The sequence below is a fragment of the Odocoileus virginianus genome, unplaced genomic scaffold (assembly GCF_023699985.2).
Source record: "Odocoileus virginianus isolate 20LAN1187 ecotype Illinois unplaced genomic scaffold, Ovbor_1.2 Unplaced_Contig_30, whole genome shotgun sequence".
Classification (NCBI taxonomy): Eukaryota; Metazoa; Chordata; class Mammalia; order Artiodactyla; family Cervidae; genus Odocoileus; species Odocoileus virginianus.
In genome coordinates, this window is record NW_027224347.1 from 351,878 (window position 1) to 369,670 (window position 17,793).

The 17,793-nt window shown below is 35.6% G+C and overlaps 1 protein-coding gene and 1 pseudogene across 1 annotated transcript; both read left to right on the forward strand.

The window, feature by feature from the left end:
- Positions 1-7,711: 7,711 nt before the first annotated feature.
- Positions 7,712-8,656, forward strand: LOC110142033 (olfactory receptor 51A4). Its single transcript, XM_020901048.2, has one exon. The coding sequence runs from the start codon at positions 7,712-7,714 to the stop codon at positions 8,654-8,656; it is 945 nt and encodes a 314-aa protein (XP_020756707.2).
- A 4,804-nt stretch (positions 8,657-13,460) lies between these two features.
- Positions 13,461-17,586, forward strand: LOC110142032 (olfactory receptor 51A4-like; annotated as a pseudogene).
- The last annotated feature ends 207 nt before the right edge of the window (positions 17,587-17,793 follow it).

Below are 17,793 nucleotides of genomic sequence, written 5' to 3' on the forward strand. Positions count from 1 at the left end.
AAGACCCTGAATTACAATTTTCTGCTGATTCTGAACAGACTCATTTTGGCCGGAAAAATACTTGTCAGATCATTTATTTCAGGTCAACATTTAAAAGATAATATATATCTTATATTGTGCATGTGTGTGTGCCCAGTCGCTTCAATCATGTCCTACTCTTTGCGATCTTATGGACTGTAACCCGCCAGGCTCCTCTGTCCATGGGATTCTCCAGGCAAGAATACTGCAGTGGGTTGCATTTCCTCCTTCAGGGGATCTTCCTGAGCCAGGAATTGAACCTGTGTCTCTTATGTCTCCTGCATTGGTAGACAGGGTTCTTTACCGTTAGCATCACCTCTTATATTAGATTTATTATTAAGTGTTTGTACTAATTTATCCTTATGTTAAGAGCATTTAAAATGATCTTTTTCTAAATCTTTGGTTCAGTTCAGTTCAGTCACTCCGTCGTGTCTGACTCTTTGCGACCCCATGAATCGCAGCACCCCAGGCCTCCCTGTCCATCACCAACTCCCGGAGCTTACTCAAACTCATGTCCATCGAGTCAGTGATGCCATCCAGCCATCTCATCCTCTGTCATCCCCTTCTCCTCCTGCTCCCCAGTCCCTCCCAGCATCAGGGTCTTTTCCAATGAGTCAACTCTTTGCATGAGGTGGTCAAAGTACTGGAGTTTCAGCTTCAGCATCAGTCCTTCCAATGAACACTCAGGACTGATCTCCTTTAGGATGGACTGGTTGGATCTCCTTGCAGTCCAAGGAACTTTCAAGAGTCTTCTCCAATACCACAGTTCAAAAGCATCAATTCTTCGGTGCTCAGCTTTCTTCACAGTCCAACTCTCACATCCATACATGAGCACCCTTACATCTTGTTTAACTGGGCTTTCCTGATAGCTCAGCTGGTGAAGAATCTACCTGCAATACAGGAGACCAGGGTTCAATCCCTGGGTTGGCAAGATCCCCTGGAGAAGGGAAAGGCTCCTCACTCCAGTATTCTTGGGCTTCCCTTGTGGCTTAGCTGGTAAAGAATCCGCCTGCAATGTGGGAGACCTGGGTTCGATCCCTAGGTTGGGAAGATCCCCTGGAGAAGGAAAGGCTACCTCACTCCAGTATTCTGGCCTGGAGAATTCCATGGACTATATAGTCCATGGGGTCGCAAAGAGTCAGATGAGACAGTGACTCTCACTTCACTTAACACAGAGGAAAGAGAACTTTCACTATCATCTCCACTTAGAGAGCTAGGGAAAATATTGAATGTAGCTTTATTAATATTCTGAAGCAGAATTGATCACTACATAGATATATCCCATATAGTGGACATAATTTAATGTGATTTGGAAAATTGGCCATGTACAAATCCCTACCCACTATTTCAATCATTATGACTTAGCATATAAAGTAAGTTTATATATAAGTAATATATAAAATAAGGAAATTCTTTTTCCATAAAGGTTGGTGAAATGTTGGATAGAAATAAACCAGAAAAAATAAATAAAATAGACCAAGGAAACCCAATAATTGTCTGCTAGAACTGCCAAATACGGCAGACTGACACCAGTGAGAAATAATGTCAAGAGCATTACTTAAGGAAAATAATTATTAAAAGATACATAAGAAATTAACTAATGCAGTAGCCTGTAGGGATTTTATTTTGGATCTTAGAAAATACAGCCATCATTAGACCACTGATTACAAACCAATATATTAGTAATAATTTTCATTCTGGGAACATAAAGTCATTTTCAGAAGGCTATGCTTAAGTATAGAGACAGGCACTCAGGTATATGTCATCTTAACTCATGGCACATATACAGGAGCTACAGAAAGCCCTCTTAATCTTGGCAAGGCATAAGAATCACATGGAAAGCTTTTAAAAGTGTGGATCATAGGATAACATCACAGGCCAATTAAAGCAGAATGCAAAATTGTTTTTAAGCAGTTCTCCTGTTGATGAATATTAAAGTTATATCCAAATTGTGGCTATAAAGTTTTAATAAGGATCCTTAGAGATATGTGTACTTGAATGAACTAATTGCTTTAGAAATGGTGTTTTTACACCACTGAGTTGGGTATTTATTTAACTACAGTAGATAATGCCAAACTCTTTGTCATCAATTAATTTGTATTAAATTACACTGTCACCAGTAAAGTATTAGAGTGTGAGTTGTTTCATATTTTTACCAAAATTTGTGATTCTTTTTTTTAAATTTTTTTCAAAATTTGTGATTCTTAATCTTTTAGTGTTAGTTACTCTAGTATGTATGTTATAGTATCTCATTTAATATTAATTCAAATTTTTCTAAATGCCAATTCGAAATGCCAGTTCAAGTACACTGCATATTTTTAATGCTCTTTTACTTATTCATCTCTAGGAATTCTTTATATATTCTTGTCAGATATATGTAATGAGAGTATTTATCCTAGTGGATGGTTTGCCTTTTCAGTCTCATAAAAATGTCTTTCAGTGAATAGTTCTTTCTTTTAATTAAATGCAAAAGATCAATTATTTTTGCTTCAGGATTAATCTTTCTGTGTGTTTCATTTTCTCAGGGTCATGAAAATATTATAATTTTTCTTCTATGATCATTTTAGTTTTGTAATTAATACTTAGGTCTGTTATCTAACTTAAATTAATTTTTGATAAAGCTCAAGACTTTTTCTCACTATTTGTCTATACATTATTCCATTTCTTCAAATGGACCTTCCTTTCCCTTTTGAATTATGTTGCTGTCATAAATCACATGATATTAAATGTATGTGTCAGTATCTGAACTGTTTTATTCCATTACTTTGTCTAATTCTCATATTAATATCACACTGCTTAATAAATGCAGCTTAAGAGTTAGTCATGAAATGTTGTGCTTAATTCATCCAACCTTTTTTTTTTATATATATATCCTGGCTCTTTGTGATTTTATATAAAATTTACAATCAACTTGTCAGTTTTCCAAATAAAATCTACTAGAATTGGATTAGAATTTTACTAAATCAGCATGTCATTTTGGGAAGAATTGTCATCTTAACATCATAGAGTTTTCCAAAAATTAAGGTAAATCTATTACTTAGATCTTCTGGAAATTGTTTGCATTATTGTGACTTTCAGTTTAAAATCTTGGAAGTATTTTGTTACATTTATTTGTATATATTTGATGTTTTGAAGTCTATTATACATGATTTTTTTAATTTTAATGTCAGATTTTTTCAATTAAGCAGAATTTCAGTTTTGTATGTGGTTTTTATATCAGGAGAGCTTTTCTAATTTCACTTATGCTTAATGTTTATATATTTTATGTTTACCATTTAATCATTTGTAAACACAAATATTTTGCTTTATCCTTTAAAACTGTTATGCTTTCATTTCTTTTTTGAACATGTCATATAATTTTGGACAAAAATACTGAGAAGCATCTTTGACTTTTCCTAACATCAGTGGGTAAATGTTCAGTACTTTTCTTCATTAAAATAATGCTAGCATCTATTTTTAACTGTTTAAATAATCTGATCTATTTATTTATTGGCTGTACTGGGTCTTCATTGCTGTGTGGTCTTTTCTTTAGTGTGGTGAGCACGGGCCCCCTCTGGTTGCAGTGTGTGGGCTTCCCATTGAGGTGGCTTCTCTTGTAGCTGAGCACAGGTTCCAGGGGACATGGGTTTCAGTAGCTGTGATTCCTGGGCTCTAGAGCACAGGTTCAGTAGTTGTGGCGTGCAGGCTTAGTTGCTCTGTGGCATGTGGGATCTTCTTGGACCAGGGATTGAACTTGTGTCTCCTGCATTGGCAGGTGGATTCTTTATCACTGAGCCACCTGGGAAGCGCAGCTTTTCTATTTTTATATGTCTTTTTAAAATTAAAGTACTACTCTTCTATTTCTAATTTACTCAATTTTTGTAATTTAAAATATTTTTATTTTATTTAATTGAAATGATCATATGGTTTTTATCCCTTTTGTCTGTTAGAACAGGGCACATTCATAATTTCTTTGAAGTGTAGTTTCTTGGGATAATCTGTGCTTTACCATGACATATTATCTTTTTTATAGGTCACTATATACTATTTGCTGTATTTTAAATGTATGGCTATATGTTCATAGCCACATTAGCCATTAATTACTTTTTCTTATAATTGTCTTGTTTAGATGTCACTAATGAAACCAATTAGAAATTGATATATTTTCTGAAAGACCATGTACAATATTTATATTATTTCTTTCTTAAGTACATGCAGTGAATTCATATGAAACCCTCTTGACTTTTAAGTTTACTTTGAAACCTTTTAAAAAATATATATTAAAATTTTTTGACAGCTATGAAACAATCCAGATTTTCTCTTTCTTCTTGCTTGAGTTCTAGAAACTAATGTTTTTCAAAGTCATTTTCTTTCTGAGTTAACTTATGTACAGTAAAAGTAGTGTTTATTATATTCATCATATTTAGTTAACTTTATATCTGTAAGATCTGTGTATTATGTTCCTATTTTCATTATTAATATACACTCTATTTTTTCCTCTATTGATTAGTTTCCCTAACGTTCTAAATGGATTTTCTTTCTAAAACTTTACAAATTTCCAAATTTCTGCTTCGTTGACTTTTTCTATTTTATGATAGATTTCCATTTCATTGACTTCTGATCTTACCTTCTTTTCTCCTTTGGATTTAACATATCATTCATTCTCTTATTATCTTCTTGAAATGGATGTTATAGTTTTGTTTTCAACCTATTCTTCTTTCCTAGTGAATGAACTTCACCTGTATTTTACCATAGAGGTACTGCTTAAGCTACATCCCATCTATTTGATATGCATATCTTAATTAACATTTAGTACATAGGACCAAGAAAAACTTCAACTAATCTGCAATGTTTTATCACAAGAAAATTACATTAAAGTTGTATCACAAAACATTTATGATATACTGCATAATACATACTTATTATAATATAGTTATGTTTTAAATATGCTTTATATACAAGTAAAACTTTATAATAGTATGTAATTTAAACAAGCAAAAATAGATGCCAGTTTACAAAATAAAAATCCATATGAATAGACATTACATTTACCAAAATCTGTGCTTTTACTCTATGAGAGATATAGCTATTAATAAATGGAAACCATACCAAAGATAAAAGAAGATAAAAATGGTATGTGTTATGTGACGCCAGTTTTAAAAATGCAATTCCCTCATTCATTCAAGAAACATTTACAAGCTGCCACAAGCCATTCAATGTGCTAATGACTGGACATATCAAAATAAAAAGGATAAATGCCCTAAGTGTCCTATTGTAGGTTAATCACATCATCATGGGACAAATGGGATCAGTCTCCAAAGCTGGACAATAAGCAAATAAATGCATACAACCATCATCACAATTATTATACACACACACACGCACACACTAATGACAAGGAGCCAAGTTTAATCCTTCTGTCTCTTTTATAAGAAGGACCCAGAGAACACTCAGAGATAAAAAAGAGTGGAAGTTAGAACATTCTTGACTACCTAGCCAAGAGGATTTCTTTTGAGGGGAAGAAAACAATATGACATTGGTAAAATAAAATTATTATGACAAAACTTAGAAAGAGCTTATTCCAGAAAATTATGGTAAAATTATTTTGTGCTTCCTCTTTTTGGTCAGTACAATATTTTATCTTATCTAAAAGCTATATATTAATGGAAGCGAGTATAGATATAATTTCAAGAACATTTTCCTTAGGATCCTCAAACTACCATTTTGTTTCCTTGCAAAAGTACAATGATACGGTCCCATGTTCTGTATTAGTCCCCAAAATTAACTAGTAGGCAATTTAGGATGCTGAAAATAGTATGGAATTCCAGACAACCATTCAAACCCTAACTCCTTAAATATTGATCATTCCAATTGATTAATATATATTTAGTTATCAGGAACCAGACCTCAGCTCCTACCTTACCTCTAATGTACAACACTGATATGACCTTGAACAGGCTACTTGAGCTCCTTGAGAAACATTTTCTTGATCAATAAAATGAAGATAATAATTATAGTTACCATTATTCAAAAGATTCAATGATTCAAAATCATTATCCAACAATGAATGAAACTCAATAAATGGAACATTTTAGATCGGTAATTGAAATTTCGGCTAATATTATGTGCAAAATGTGAGAGAGAAGAGATTAAAGGGCTCTGATGTTGAACTTGTGACATATTAAGTATAAAGGATTAACATGCCCTACACAAAGGACAGATTTAGAAAGGGAGAAGATTACGTCTAATTTAAACAAGTTGATTTTAAGGGATATTTGGTTAACAGTGTTCAGGAACATTTAGCATGATGAATCTAGGGTTCAGGAGCAAAGGTTAGGCTGAAATATATGTCATAGGGTGTTTGTCTTACATCACTTCCCTGAATGCTAAGGTTCAGCTCATAGCATATCTGCTTTGACATTGTCCATGGTAGAGGAGCATATCTGAGTCAAACACCCAACAGAAATATCAAGAGACTTTATTTAAGATTTACCATGTCTCGATTATGCTCGGTTATTAAGGACCTCTCTCCAACCGAAATAAACCCTAGCTCAAAGTCTAGATCCTTATTTACTTCCTTTACTGTGAACCATCTCTGTGGATTTGCTATGTCTGCACGTTTATTTTTAGTCTCAGAATAGATTCAGCTTAGCTGAAATCCCCAGAGAACTCAGTGCCCCTGGCGCAGGTGACTTGGAAAGAAGAGGCAAACCCTCATATATAAGAAGGAGACTTTGGTAAGAGACAAATGGCTTCTGGGCTTTTCTGCTAGAATCCTTCAGCTGCTCTCAGGAGTCCTCTGCAAAATATCCCATTTCTGGTAAGCTCTCAGATTACCTTTATTTACTTTGGGTTCATTTTACTTCTCTTCTTTGGAAATCAACCATTTAGAAATTTATATAGAGCAGGATACACCTCCAAATGTCATATATCTAGAAAAATTGTTCATTTCAGAAACTATAAAAATGATCTATTCACTTTTTAAGATATCAGTCTTTAACAGAATTCAAATTCTCCTAAATCATGATACCGAGCTCTTCAGATTATTGTTCTCCTGTGAACATGACACAACTGAAAACACAATCCAGGCCAAGAGAAATGAGACGCAATTTTCAGTAATCTATAGTAACTGCCCTTTCAAATATATACATGATTTGAAAACCATGGGGTTTTTTAAAACAGTATTTAACCAACAGTCTTCAGATAGCAAGGCATAGAACTAAGGGTAGTTTGGTTTGGATAAGACCATATTTCTTTGGGAGTTCCAAGAAGTACATAGAAATTAAGTTGTGAGACTCCTTTGCCTTCATGTAGTGTCATTCTAGAAATCACATACTATGCCCAGTATTTCATCTAGAATGTGAACGAAAGAAATTGCAGAGGATTCTAGATTAATTGACTAAAGTTTACTAATATTTTGCAGAGAAAAAGAAACCAAGTTATCATCTGAGTGCAAAATATATTTCTAGTTTCCCTATTTAGGAAAAACTTGCCCAGAAGTAATTTTGTTAATCTGTGATACAGGCAGATTCTATTCTAAAGTGGAAACCACTTCTCACCATATGATAGTCACATAAATGATTTGTTCTATCAAAAGACAGCTAAACAGTCAGAACTTAAGAGTTCTCTTTTTTCAACTAAATTTCCAGATATTCTTTTTTTTTTTTTTTGACTCAAGGCTCTATGTATCATTGCAGAGCCCTCTAAATTCATCATGTCCATTATCAACGTATCACATGTTGAAATCACCACCTTCATCTTGGTTGGGATACCGGGGCTGGAATATGCACATATCTGGATCTCTATTCCAATCTGCAGCATGTATCTTATTGCCCTTCTGGGAAACTGCACCATCCTTTTCATCATTAAGACAGAACCTTCCTTGCATGAGCCCATGTACTATTTTCTTTCCATGTTGTCTTTGTCTGACATTGGCCTATCCTTTTCCTCTCTTCCCACTATGTTGAGGATCTTCTTATTTAAAGCTTCTGAAATCTCCGCAAATGCCTGCTTTGCTCAGCAATTCTTCATCCATGGATTCACAGCACTGGAATCCTCAGTGCTCCTGATCATGTCATTTGATCGCTTCCTAGCCATCCACAACCCTCTGAGATACAGCTCCATTCTTACAACTCTCAGAGTTGCCCAAATTGGAATTGTATGCTTTTTTAAGAGCTTCCTCCTGGTTCTTCCCTTTCCCTTCACTTTGAGAATGTTGACATATTGTAAGAAACGCCAGCTCTCACATTCCTACTGTCTCCACGAGGATGTCATGAAGCTGGCCTGCTCTGACAACCAGATTGATGTCATCTATGGCTTTTTTGGAGCACTCTGCGTTATGGTAGACTTTATGCTCATTGCTATGTCTTACATCCTAATCCTCAAGACTATGCTTGGAACTGCATCCCGAAAGGAACAGCTCAAGGCTCTCAATACTTGTGTTTCACATATCTGTGCAGTGATCATCTTCTATCTGCCCATCATCAACCTTGCCATATTTCATCGTTTTGTCCAGCATGTCTCTCCCCTCTTCAGTGTTTTTATGGCAAATGTTCTTTTACTTGTGCCTCCACTGATGAATCCCATCGTGTACTGTGTGAAAACCAGGCAGATTAGAGTAAAAGTAGTAGCAAAATTATGTCAGAAACAAATATATTGATAACAGTCGTAGATAATGGACAACATATGGGGGAATGTCTTGCAGAAAAGATTAAAGATGTGTTTGATAAAACCTAATATTTGTCCCAAATAATCATTAACATATTTTTGTTATCACCATCAGATTTATTTCATTCAAATTGATTACTGTCCATGGGCATAAAATAGGAAATGGTGTGTATTTTGTGGGGGTCTCCATCCAAATTAGCAAATAAGAGAATAGATGCCTGATGATGTCATCTTTTATAAAAGCACCAAATTCCAGTCAAGACAAATAAATGATAGCTCCTATTCTTGTAACAAAAATGAATTCCTCATCTTCACATTCAGTTTATCCATACAATGTTCTTTTGTTTCTAGACACAACCTATATCTTAAATGCATCTCCTCATTATCTCTTTTAATCATCCTAGTATGTCACCAGTATTTCTTTAGTGAAATACTCCAGTAACCTTTTCAGTTTTTAAATGCAGACTTTTTGCCACTTTCTAACTGATTCTCTATTCAAGACAAGAGTGATCTTTTAAAAAAGACAAATTGAATGATGTTATTTTTCTTTTAAATATAGACTTACTTTTTGGGAATAGAATTAAAGAAATAAAGTACCTACTATAAGTGGTACATGTTCTTTACCCTCTCTAACTCTCCAGTTTTGTCAAATAATGATATTCTAGTCACAGTGGTCTTCTCAAAATTTGCTGTATTTGCCAATTTTTCTGTTTTTTATAAATTTTCACATCTGAACCCTTCCCTTGAGATGCTGTTGGCTTCAATTTTACTCATTGCTATTCAATTTTAGAAGTTTCAGCTTAACTTCATCATAGCTTAGTTTAAGCCTTCAGTTCAAATTATGGTGCTCTCTTTTTAAGAATATTGCTTCTTATTCTTTATCACTATATTATACTTACTATTATGATTTGTAATTAAATATAGTGCTGTTGTTCATTCGCTAAGTGGTATGTGACCCTTTGCAACCCTACTGACTGCAGCACACCAGATTCCTCTGTCCTCCACTTTCTCCTGGAGTTTGCTCAGATTCATGTTCATTGGTTGGTGATGCTATCTATCCATCTCATCCTCTGCTTCCCCTTCTTTTACCTTCAGTCTTTCCCACCATCAGGGGTTTTTCCAATGTATCAACTCTTCACATCAGGTAATTAAATACATTATTTATTTCTTTGTTTTTTTCCTATTTCCTAAATAGAGTGTGCTATCAATGAAAGGAGAAAGCATGCCTATTTTTATGTCTGTTTGCCTAATATCTAGGGTATTTCTGACACAGAGTAGTTCTCCAATAAATAGTTATTAACAAATAATATTAATTCTTATTTTCACATGAAACTATGTTTTAGGTAAATGAAATTATAGAAGAGTTCTTCAATACTCCATTCAGATGAAACATAACTTTCTTAAGTCTGCATTTCAAAAGTAAGCATTTCATACAGCTCAAAGATTTTGAAAGTAGAAAAATTTATATGAGGCTAGGGAGGAATTTACTGTCTTATATTTGATATATGAGATATATAGTGTGTGATATATATTGTGTGGCAAATCGTTAAAAGCTGAGATTCAATCCCTTTCTTTACATCCCAAGATAGAACTTGGCTAAATTTGAGCTTTCACATTCAGGATTGCATCTGTTTCCATAACGCTTTCTTCTTATAGGAAATTTTATCTTCAGATCCAAGTGTTAAGTATTTCTGTGTCTGAGGTACATAACCATCTCCTTCTGCCTTTTCCATAACCTCACAGCTGTAACCATGGACACTGAGGGCTGTAGCATGACAGAGCCCTGGTCATCTTCTTTCAGTTACCATATTACTGGAAAGAAAAAGAAGCTCATGTTTTCTCAGTGTGAAATTAGGCAGCACAAAGTGAAGCCTTCAGCAGTATATGCTAATAAAGGAAAGAGAGTTAAGTGGAGTTGATGGGCATCTAGTTCTTGTAGGATGTTGTACAGAGATGTCATGTTCAGCACTCTCAAAGAGAGTCTGTCATTCGGGTTTTTCTTTACTAATCTTCTCAGCAAAAGTTATTTTTAACACAAAAAGGAAAATGAAGCTACAAAAATGTCCTCAGAGGTGGTAGGACTTTGTAATCACCATGATTATTTCCACATGTTCCTGAAATATGAACCACAATTCCTAGCCTCTGGACCTTCTAAAATAATGGTTCACAACTAGCACAGTTTTGCTATGAAGAGACATTTGACAATATCTGGAAACCTGGGAGATGAGGTGTATTGCTGATATCTACTGCAGATGAGGTGTATTGCTGATATCTACTAACAACCAGGGATGCTCCTAACCATCCTATAGGATATACTCTTCCCTACAGACTATAGCCCCCTACAAAAATAGGTTATCCAGCCAAAACATTAGTAGTGCCAAGGACCAGAAATGCTAATCTGAATGTAATAGTCAAACATGAATAATTAACCCCCATGGTTACTCAGATTGCCTTGAGGAAAAGACTCCCCAGCACCCAGGAATAATCCGATATCTGAGAAATCCTGCAGATAGGGACCCAGTGGAAGACTGGTAGAAACCTTTGGAAAAATCAAAATATTTCACTTAAAATGTATTTTAAAAATAATTTTTATTGCAAGTTCAAAGCAACAAAATCATATGGGAATGCATGTAATCCTTATCAGGTGACAATACATATATTTTTTAAAATTATTCTTTTCTTTTTCTGTTGTTATTGTTTTGCTTTTCTCTTAGACATTGCCACTTGTGAGAAGTTTATAGAAAAATCACAAGGGATGGTACACTGTGTAAAATTAAAGGGGCTAAAAATATCATTATTTCCTAGATGTAGAATAGTGAGAATTAGAGGGACTATACCCTTATGGTATCGGAGTTAAATAAATTCATCTCATGAGTATAATTTTCAAATAGATTGACTGCTAGTCTCTACAGCAGGACATCGTATTTACTGGGGCCCTTTCATTAGTATAGCCCCATAGAAATGATCTCATAGGCATAAGGCCTCAGGTAAGTTGGAAATCTGCTGATTTCTAGACTTCTATCCAATTCTAATGTGCAAAATGTAAATGCCATATCGCATCAAATCAAAGATCAAAGATAGCATTGATTATAACCTGCATCCCACTTTCAGAGATATTAAAATGTGAAGAAAGTACATCTGAGAACACATACGACACAGTATTATTTAAATATGGAAGTTACTTCTGGTCATTTTGGCCAAGGACATTTTCATAAATAAGAGAGTCCTATAAATCTTAAGTTCATTAATGTCAAGAGACTTGGAAATAAATGCCTCCGTTTTTTTGCACACATTTAGAAAAGATTTTCTTCACATTGTTCTTTCACCTTTTTTATCTGTTTCCCCCCACACACATACAGTTTCTATTTCTGTATGACTGTTGCTCAGATTTTTCCCTGATGTTCTTAATTTTCAGTTGGAAATGTTCTCCTTCAGTTTCCTAGTTTATATCTCAAACTTTGGCAAATTGTTGAACACAGAAACTGTGCAGAGATTCTCGTTATAAGCACGTGTTAGAGGGCCTATTGAAAGCATGCATATTTAAACTACATGTTGAATTTTGTGGCATTAGTTTCTTCAGATGCTCTTTGTTAAATGCCTACTTTACTCTAGCCATGTTACTACATGGTTATGAAAAAATGATTGACACCATGAAAAGATCTTGTGTAACACATTTTTACTGAGTATAATCAACCCAGTTAATTTAACTGTAGAGTAAGCTCTGACAGTTGGTTTTTCTTTATGTAATGCCAGTGCCTGACCCTGACCTTTGTTTGCCAAGAGGTATTTTCAAAGAAGGATGCCCCTAATGGGCACATATGCCACATAACTAGAAAAAGAGCCAGGTCAAACCCCTACCCCCACCTCCCTACCCCCATCTGGCGCCTCTGTTTTAGAAATCTTAGCTGATTTCCATAACTGTCCATTTTGAGTCCTTTTTTTTTTCTTTTCCAGCAATTTAATATCTGTTCTCTATCTTTTAAATTTATCAAAAAAAAAAAGTGATTCTGCAAATTTGTAGGCCAATCCCCAACCCCAATAAAAGCAAAACTCCAGACCTGTGTCTCTCGCTCCCCACCCCCCTCCCCAGTGCCCTCGCTGTGTGGCCCCAGGTATACTTTACAATACCGAGAGCTTGTAAGTAATAAAATTTTTATTTTTTTCCGAAGTTTCCTATTGCTGAGAACATCTTGCAATCATCATAAGAACCACAAGAGCCAGTCCAGCCACAAACGTTGGTTATAGGTAGGCTGAGATAATCACAACATAATAATTGGATGCATTATTATTAGTAATTTGAAATCCTACACATACCATATATCAAACATGTGTAATATATCTGTATATGTGCTTCTATGTGTCTGTGCATGAGCTTCCCCAGTGTGAGAGCTTCTGAAACATACAGGCCTGAATTCTTTCTCCTTTAACTTTTCTTAGATCATTGCCATTCTTAAAGTATATCAGAATTTTTAAAAATACACATGTAAATAGTTCACAATACAAATAAACTAGAAAGATATTGTTGCAACAAAAGTAAAAAAAAATTTATTCAATAAATTTCAATATCATGATTTTAAAAGATTTTTAAAAGGTAAGGAGTAGAAGATAGCTGATTTACTGTTAATAATTAAAAATTAAACCCCTCTCTCAAAGTAAATAGTAAATCTAAAAGTCAATGACAAATATTTAAGCATCTCGTCAAAAGTGAAGAACAGGCCAAGATATCCCATTTCATGATCTATATTCAATTTGGATTCAGGTCTTAGAACACGGAAATTAATGAGAAAATAACCAACATGGAAGGTAGAACAGGCATACAGAAATTCCTGAAAATAATCCAGAATTTTAAAAAAAGGATAAATAAATAGAAGAGTGAATAAATGTAGCATAATTCAAAAGGAAAATAATAATACACTTTGAAATGTAAGACTAGCCAATTGATTTTGATACAATAGAAATGCTAGTCAACCTAATTGAACATAGACAATTTTCATCAATCACATTTACTTGATTATTATCTTTAGACAAAATTAATCACAAGCAAATCCAACATGATGGACAGCTTTTCTTCCATCTCCCAAAATCATGTTTTAGGAGACTAGAGCTGCATTTCTCAAAGTGTGGTCCTTGGACCACCGTAGAAAGCATCACCTAGGAGTTGGTTAAACATACAGAAACTTATGATCCACTCAAAATATATTGAATCAAAATATTCATTTTAACAAAATCTTCAGGTGATTGATGTTTATTAAAGTTTAAGAGGCACTTTAGTAAAGCACTTCTTTATTGACAAAAGTGTGAGAATTTAGTGTGATTGTGTGTTAATAGGGTTTGAAGGCTTGCAAGGATTTTACACAAGAAGTAGAGAACCACTGAGAATTCATTTCTCTCTAATTTCCACATTTCTAATTATGTCATAAGGTTATGATATTTGAGAAGGTGGATATGATTTATACAGCAAAGACAGGCTGACTACACTTGATTGCTGGCCTGTGTTTTACTCATAATTGTTCCAAAGAGGATCCCCTGTATCTGCCTACAGGTAAGTATAATATAAATCTACACAGCATAACATGACTAACTCCACCAACTAAATAAATAGCATTGAGTAAGAAACTGAAGAGGCAAGCAGTAAAGTGGGAGAACATATATGCTATACACCACCAGCAAAGGGCTTCGCCTATATTTATTTAAACACTTTAGCAAATCAATTAGAGAAAGACAGGTAATCCAATAGAAAATGGACAAAAGGATTCAACAGATGCTTCAAAAAGAGGAATTACAAATAAGCAGTAAACATATTAATAGAGAAGTATAATTTCATGTTAGAAGAAAATTAATATACAAAATTGATAGTATGATCTCTTTCAGAACTTGAGATTCTAAATACCTAGTTAATTTGTCCCAAAATATCTTGGCAGATGAGCCAAGAGCAAGAGTTGATGAATGGTATTGGGTTGTAATATGGCCTCCAAGATCTTATCATACTTAATGTCCTTAGTCTGAGCCTGTGTTATAAGCTGTTAGATTCATCTCCCTTGAGTCAACCCCTTAGATTTCCCATGAAGTATGGTGTTATTTATCAGGCACCTCTTGCTTGTAGTCAACCCCAAGGACCCTCTAGGCTTTATAAGACAGGGCTTACAAAGCGGAAAAGGGGAGTTTAAGGTTGCTTCTCAGCTTCTAATATTACATTGATAAAAAATAGCCTCAAAGAAAGTAAGATGTAATTCTACTCATTCAGGATATTTGACATAATTTTCATCCCATTTTCTGTCTCTTTGTATTCTCAATAGATATGCTAGATGTTAAAAGCAAAGCAGGAGATGCCCATGGAGATTGAAAATCTTATAGAACAAGCAAGGGGAAATGGAATGTATGTGTTGATAGGGGTATGTGTTCAGAGATGTCTTAGAAATGCCCAGTCTGGATGGTATCTGTGAGAAGGGTGAAAGAGAAAATGTTAGTCGCTCAGTCACGTCCAACTCTTTCCAACTCTATGAACTGTAACCTGCCAGGCTCCTCTGTCCTTGGAATTTTCCAGGCAAGATTACTGGAATGGGTAGCCATTTCTTCCTCCAGGGGATCTTTCATACCCAGGGATCAAACCCAGGTCTGCTACATTGCAGGCAGATTCTGAGCCACTGGGGAAGCCTGTATGTCTCAAAAACCACATAATTCTTTTCTTTTTTATGTCTCATAGGTAGAGTCATGACTTTAGACAAATTATTATACTTCTCTAAGACCTGTTTTATTAACTATAATGTGAATACAATAATCATATATAATCATAAATGAGAAAATATATATAAACCATTTAGCAGGGTGTCATATTACTATAAACCCACTCCAGTGTTCTTGCCTGGAGAATCCTGAGGACAGGGGAGCCTGGTGGGCTGCCGTCTATGGGGTTGCACAGAGTCGGAACACGACTGAAGTGACTTAGCAGCAGCAGTATATTACTATCTAGGGGCTTCCCGGTGGCTCAGTGGTAAAGTATCCACCTTCCATGCAGGAGTCACAGGAGACATGAGTTCAATCCAGGGTCAGGAAGATTCCCAGGAGGAGGAAATGGCAACCCACTCCAGTATTCTTGCCAGGAAAATTGCGTGAATAGAGGAGCCTGGCAGGTTAAAGTCCATGGGATCTTAAAGAGTTGGAAATGACTGAGCATGCACATAGGCATGCATGTTGTTGTATAAAATTTAAAATAAGAATAAATACATTAAAAATAATTAAATCTACGTGTGCTTATTCTATGCATTTAAATTAAATCTAACAGAGGATGAGATGGCTGGATGGCATCATCGACTCTATGGACATGAGTTTGAGTGGACTCTCGAGTTGGTGATGGATCGGGAGTCCTGGCATGCTGCAATTCATGGGGTCGCAAAGAGTCAGATATGACTGAGCAACTGAACTGAACTGAATAGTGACTATCTCTAAAAATAATGCAGTCTTCAAGCAGTAGTGATAAAAAGGCCAGAACGCAAATGGCCACAGTCTATTGACATAAGATAGTTTTAGCCATATCTAGCATAGTTGGGCTTCCCTTGTGGCTCAGCTGGTAAAGAATCAGCCTGTGGAGCAGGATCAAACCTGGGTTTGATCCCTGGATTGGGAAGATCCCCTGGAGAAGAGAATGGCTACCCATTCCAGTCTTCTGGCCTGGAGAATTCCATGGACTGTACAGTCCATGAGTCGCAGACAGTCAGACATGACTGAGCAACTATTGCTTTTCACTTTCACAAAGAAGCTATTGCGTGTAAATGGGACTAGATTCTGTACCTTCAGAGAAAAAGAATGGACATTTTTAGAAAAATTTATCAGCTTGATTCAAGGAAGGAAAACTGAGTATTTAACTATATGAAGCAGAAAGTTTTAGGCCTACATTTTACAAAAAAAGGAATATCTTCTTTATTTAGGAAATTTCCATCTCCACTGAGGCAAGCACCTGGTTAAGTATCTTTTATACATGTCACATCTCCTCTTAACGACACCAACATTGAAGTTCTTAGATTCTTCCTTATCGGGATCCCTGGAGTGGAGAAGAGTCACATCTGGATATCCATTCCTTTCTCATCCGTGTACTTTGTTTCTCTCCTGGGTAATTTCACCATCCTTTTCTTTATTAAGACAAAGCCAAGCCTCCATGAACCCATATACTATTTCCTTTCCACACTATCCATCTCTGACATAGGGTTGTCCCTGTCTTCCTTACCCACCACTTTGGGACCGTTCCTGTTTGGTGTCTGTTGAATTCATGCAGCTGCAAGCTTTGCCCAGGAGTTCTTTGTCCATCTGTTCACAGTCACTGAAGCCTCTGTGCTATTGGTAATGGCATTTGACCAGTATGTGGCTATCCACAACCCTCTTAGGCAATGCACAATCTTAACCAGCTCCCAAGTCACCAAAACAGTGGTCTTGCTGACTTCCCAAAATATTATGTTGATTCTTCTACTGCCCTTTCTGTTGCAAAAGCTGGCATACTGTCATCAAAATCTGCCCTTATACTCCTACTGTCTCCACCAGGGTGTCATGAAGCTGGCCTGCTCTGACAACAGAGTCAATATTGTCTATGGACTCTGTGCTGCCCTTTCTACTATTTTGGATTTGCTGTTTATTACTTTCTCCTTCACGATGATCTTAAAGACAGTACTGGGCATTGCAACCCCCAGAGAGCAGCCGAAGGCCCTCAAAACCCACATCTCTCCTATCTGTGTTGTGCTTATCTTCTATGTGCCCATGCTGAGTGTGGCCATGCTCCACCAATTTGCCAGCGATGTGTCTCCTATGATCCACATTCTCATGGCTGTTTTCCTACTGGTGCCTCTCCTGAAGAATCCCATTGTGTCCTGTCTGAAGACCCATCAAATCCGCGAAAAGGTTATGGGGAAATTTTGTTCAAAAAGAAGTTTATAAAAAAAAAAGAGGTTTATCAATGCAATAAGAAAGGGAATAAATTTATAAGTGGTAAATAAGTAAACTGAATGTGTAGCCAGGGGAAAGCATGATCTAGAGGAATGGTCTTGTGTCCTATGGTCAGAACTCACAGAGTAAATGACTTTAATACTGAGTGTACATAGTACCCTCAGTGTCCCTGAGATCTTGAGAAAATTACTTCCATTC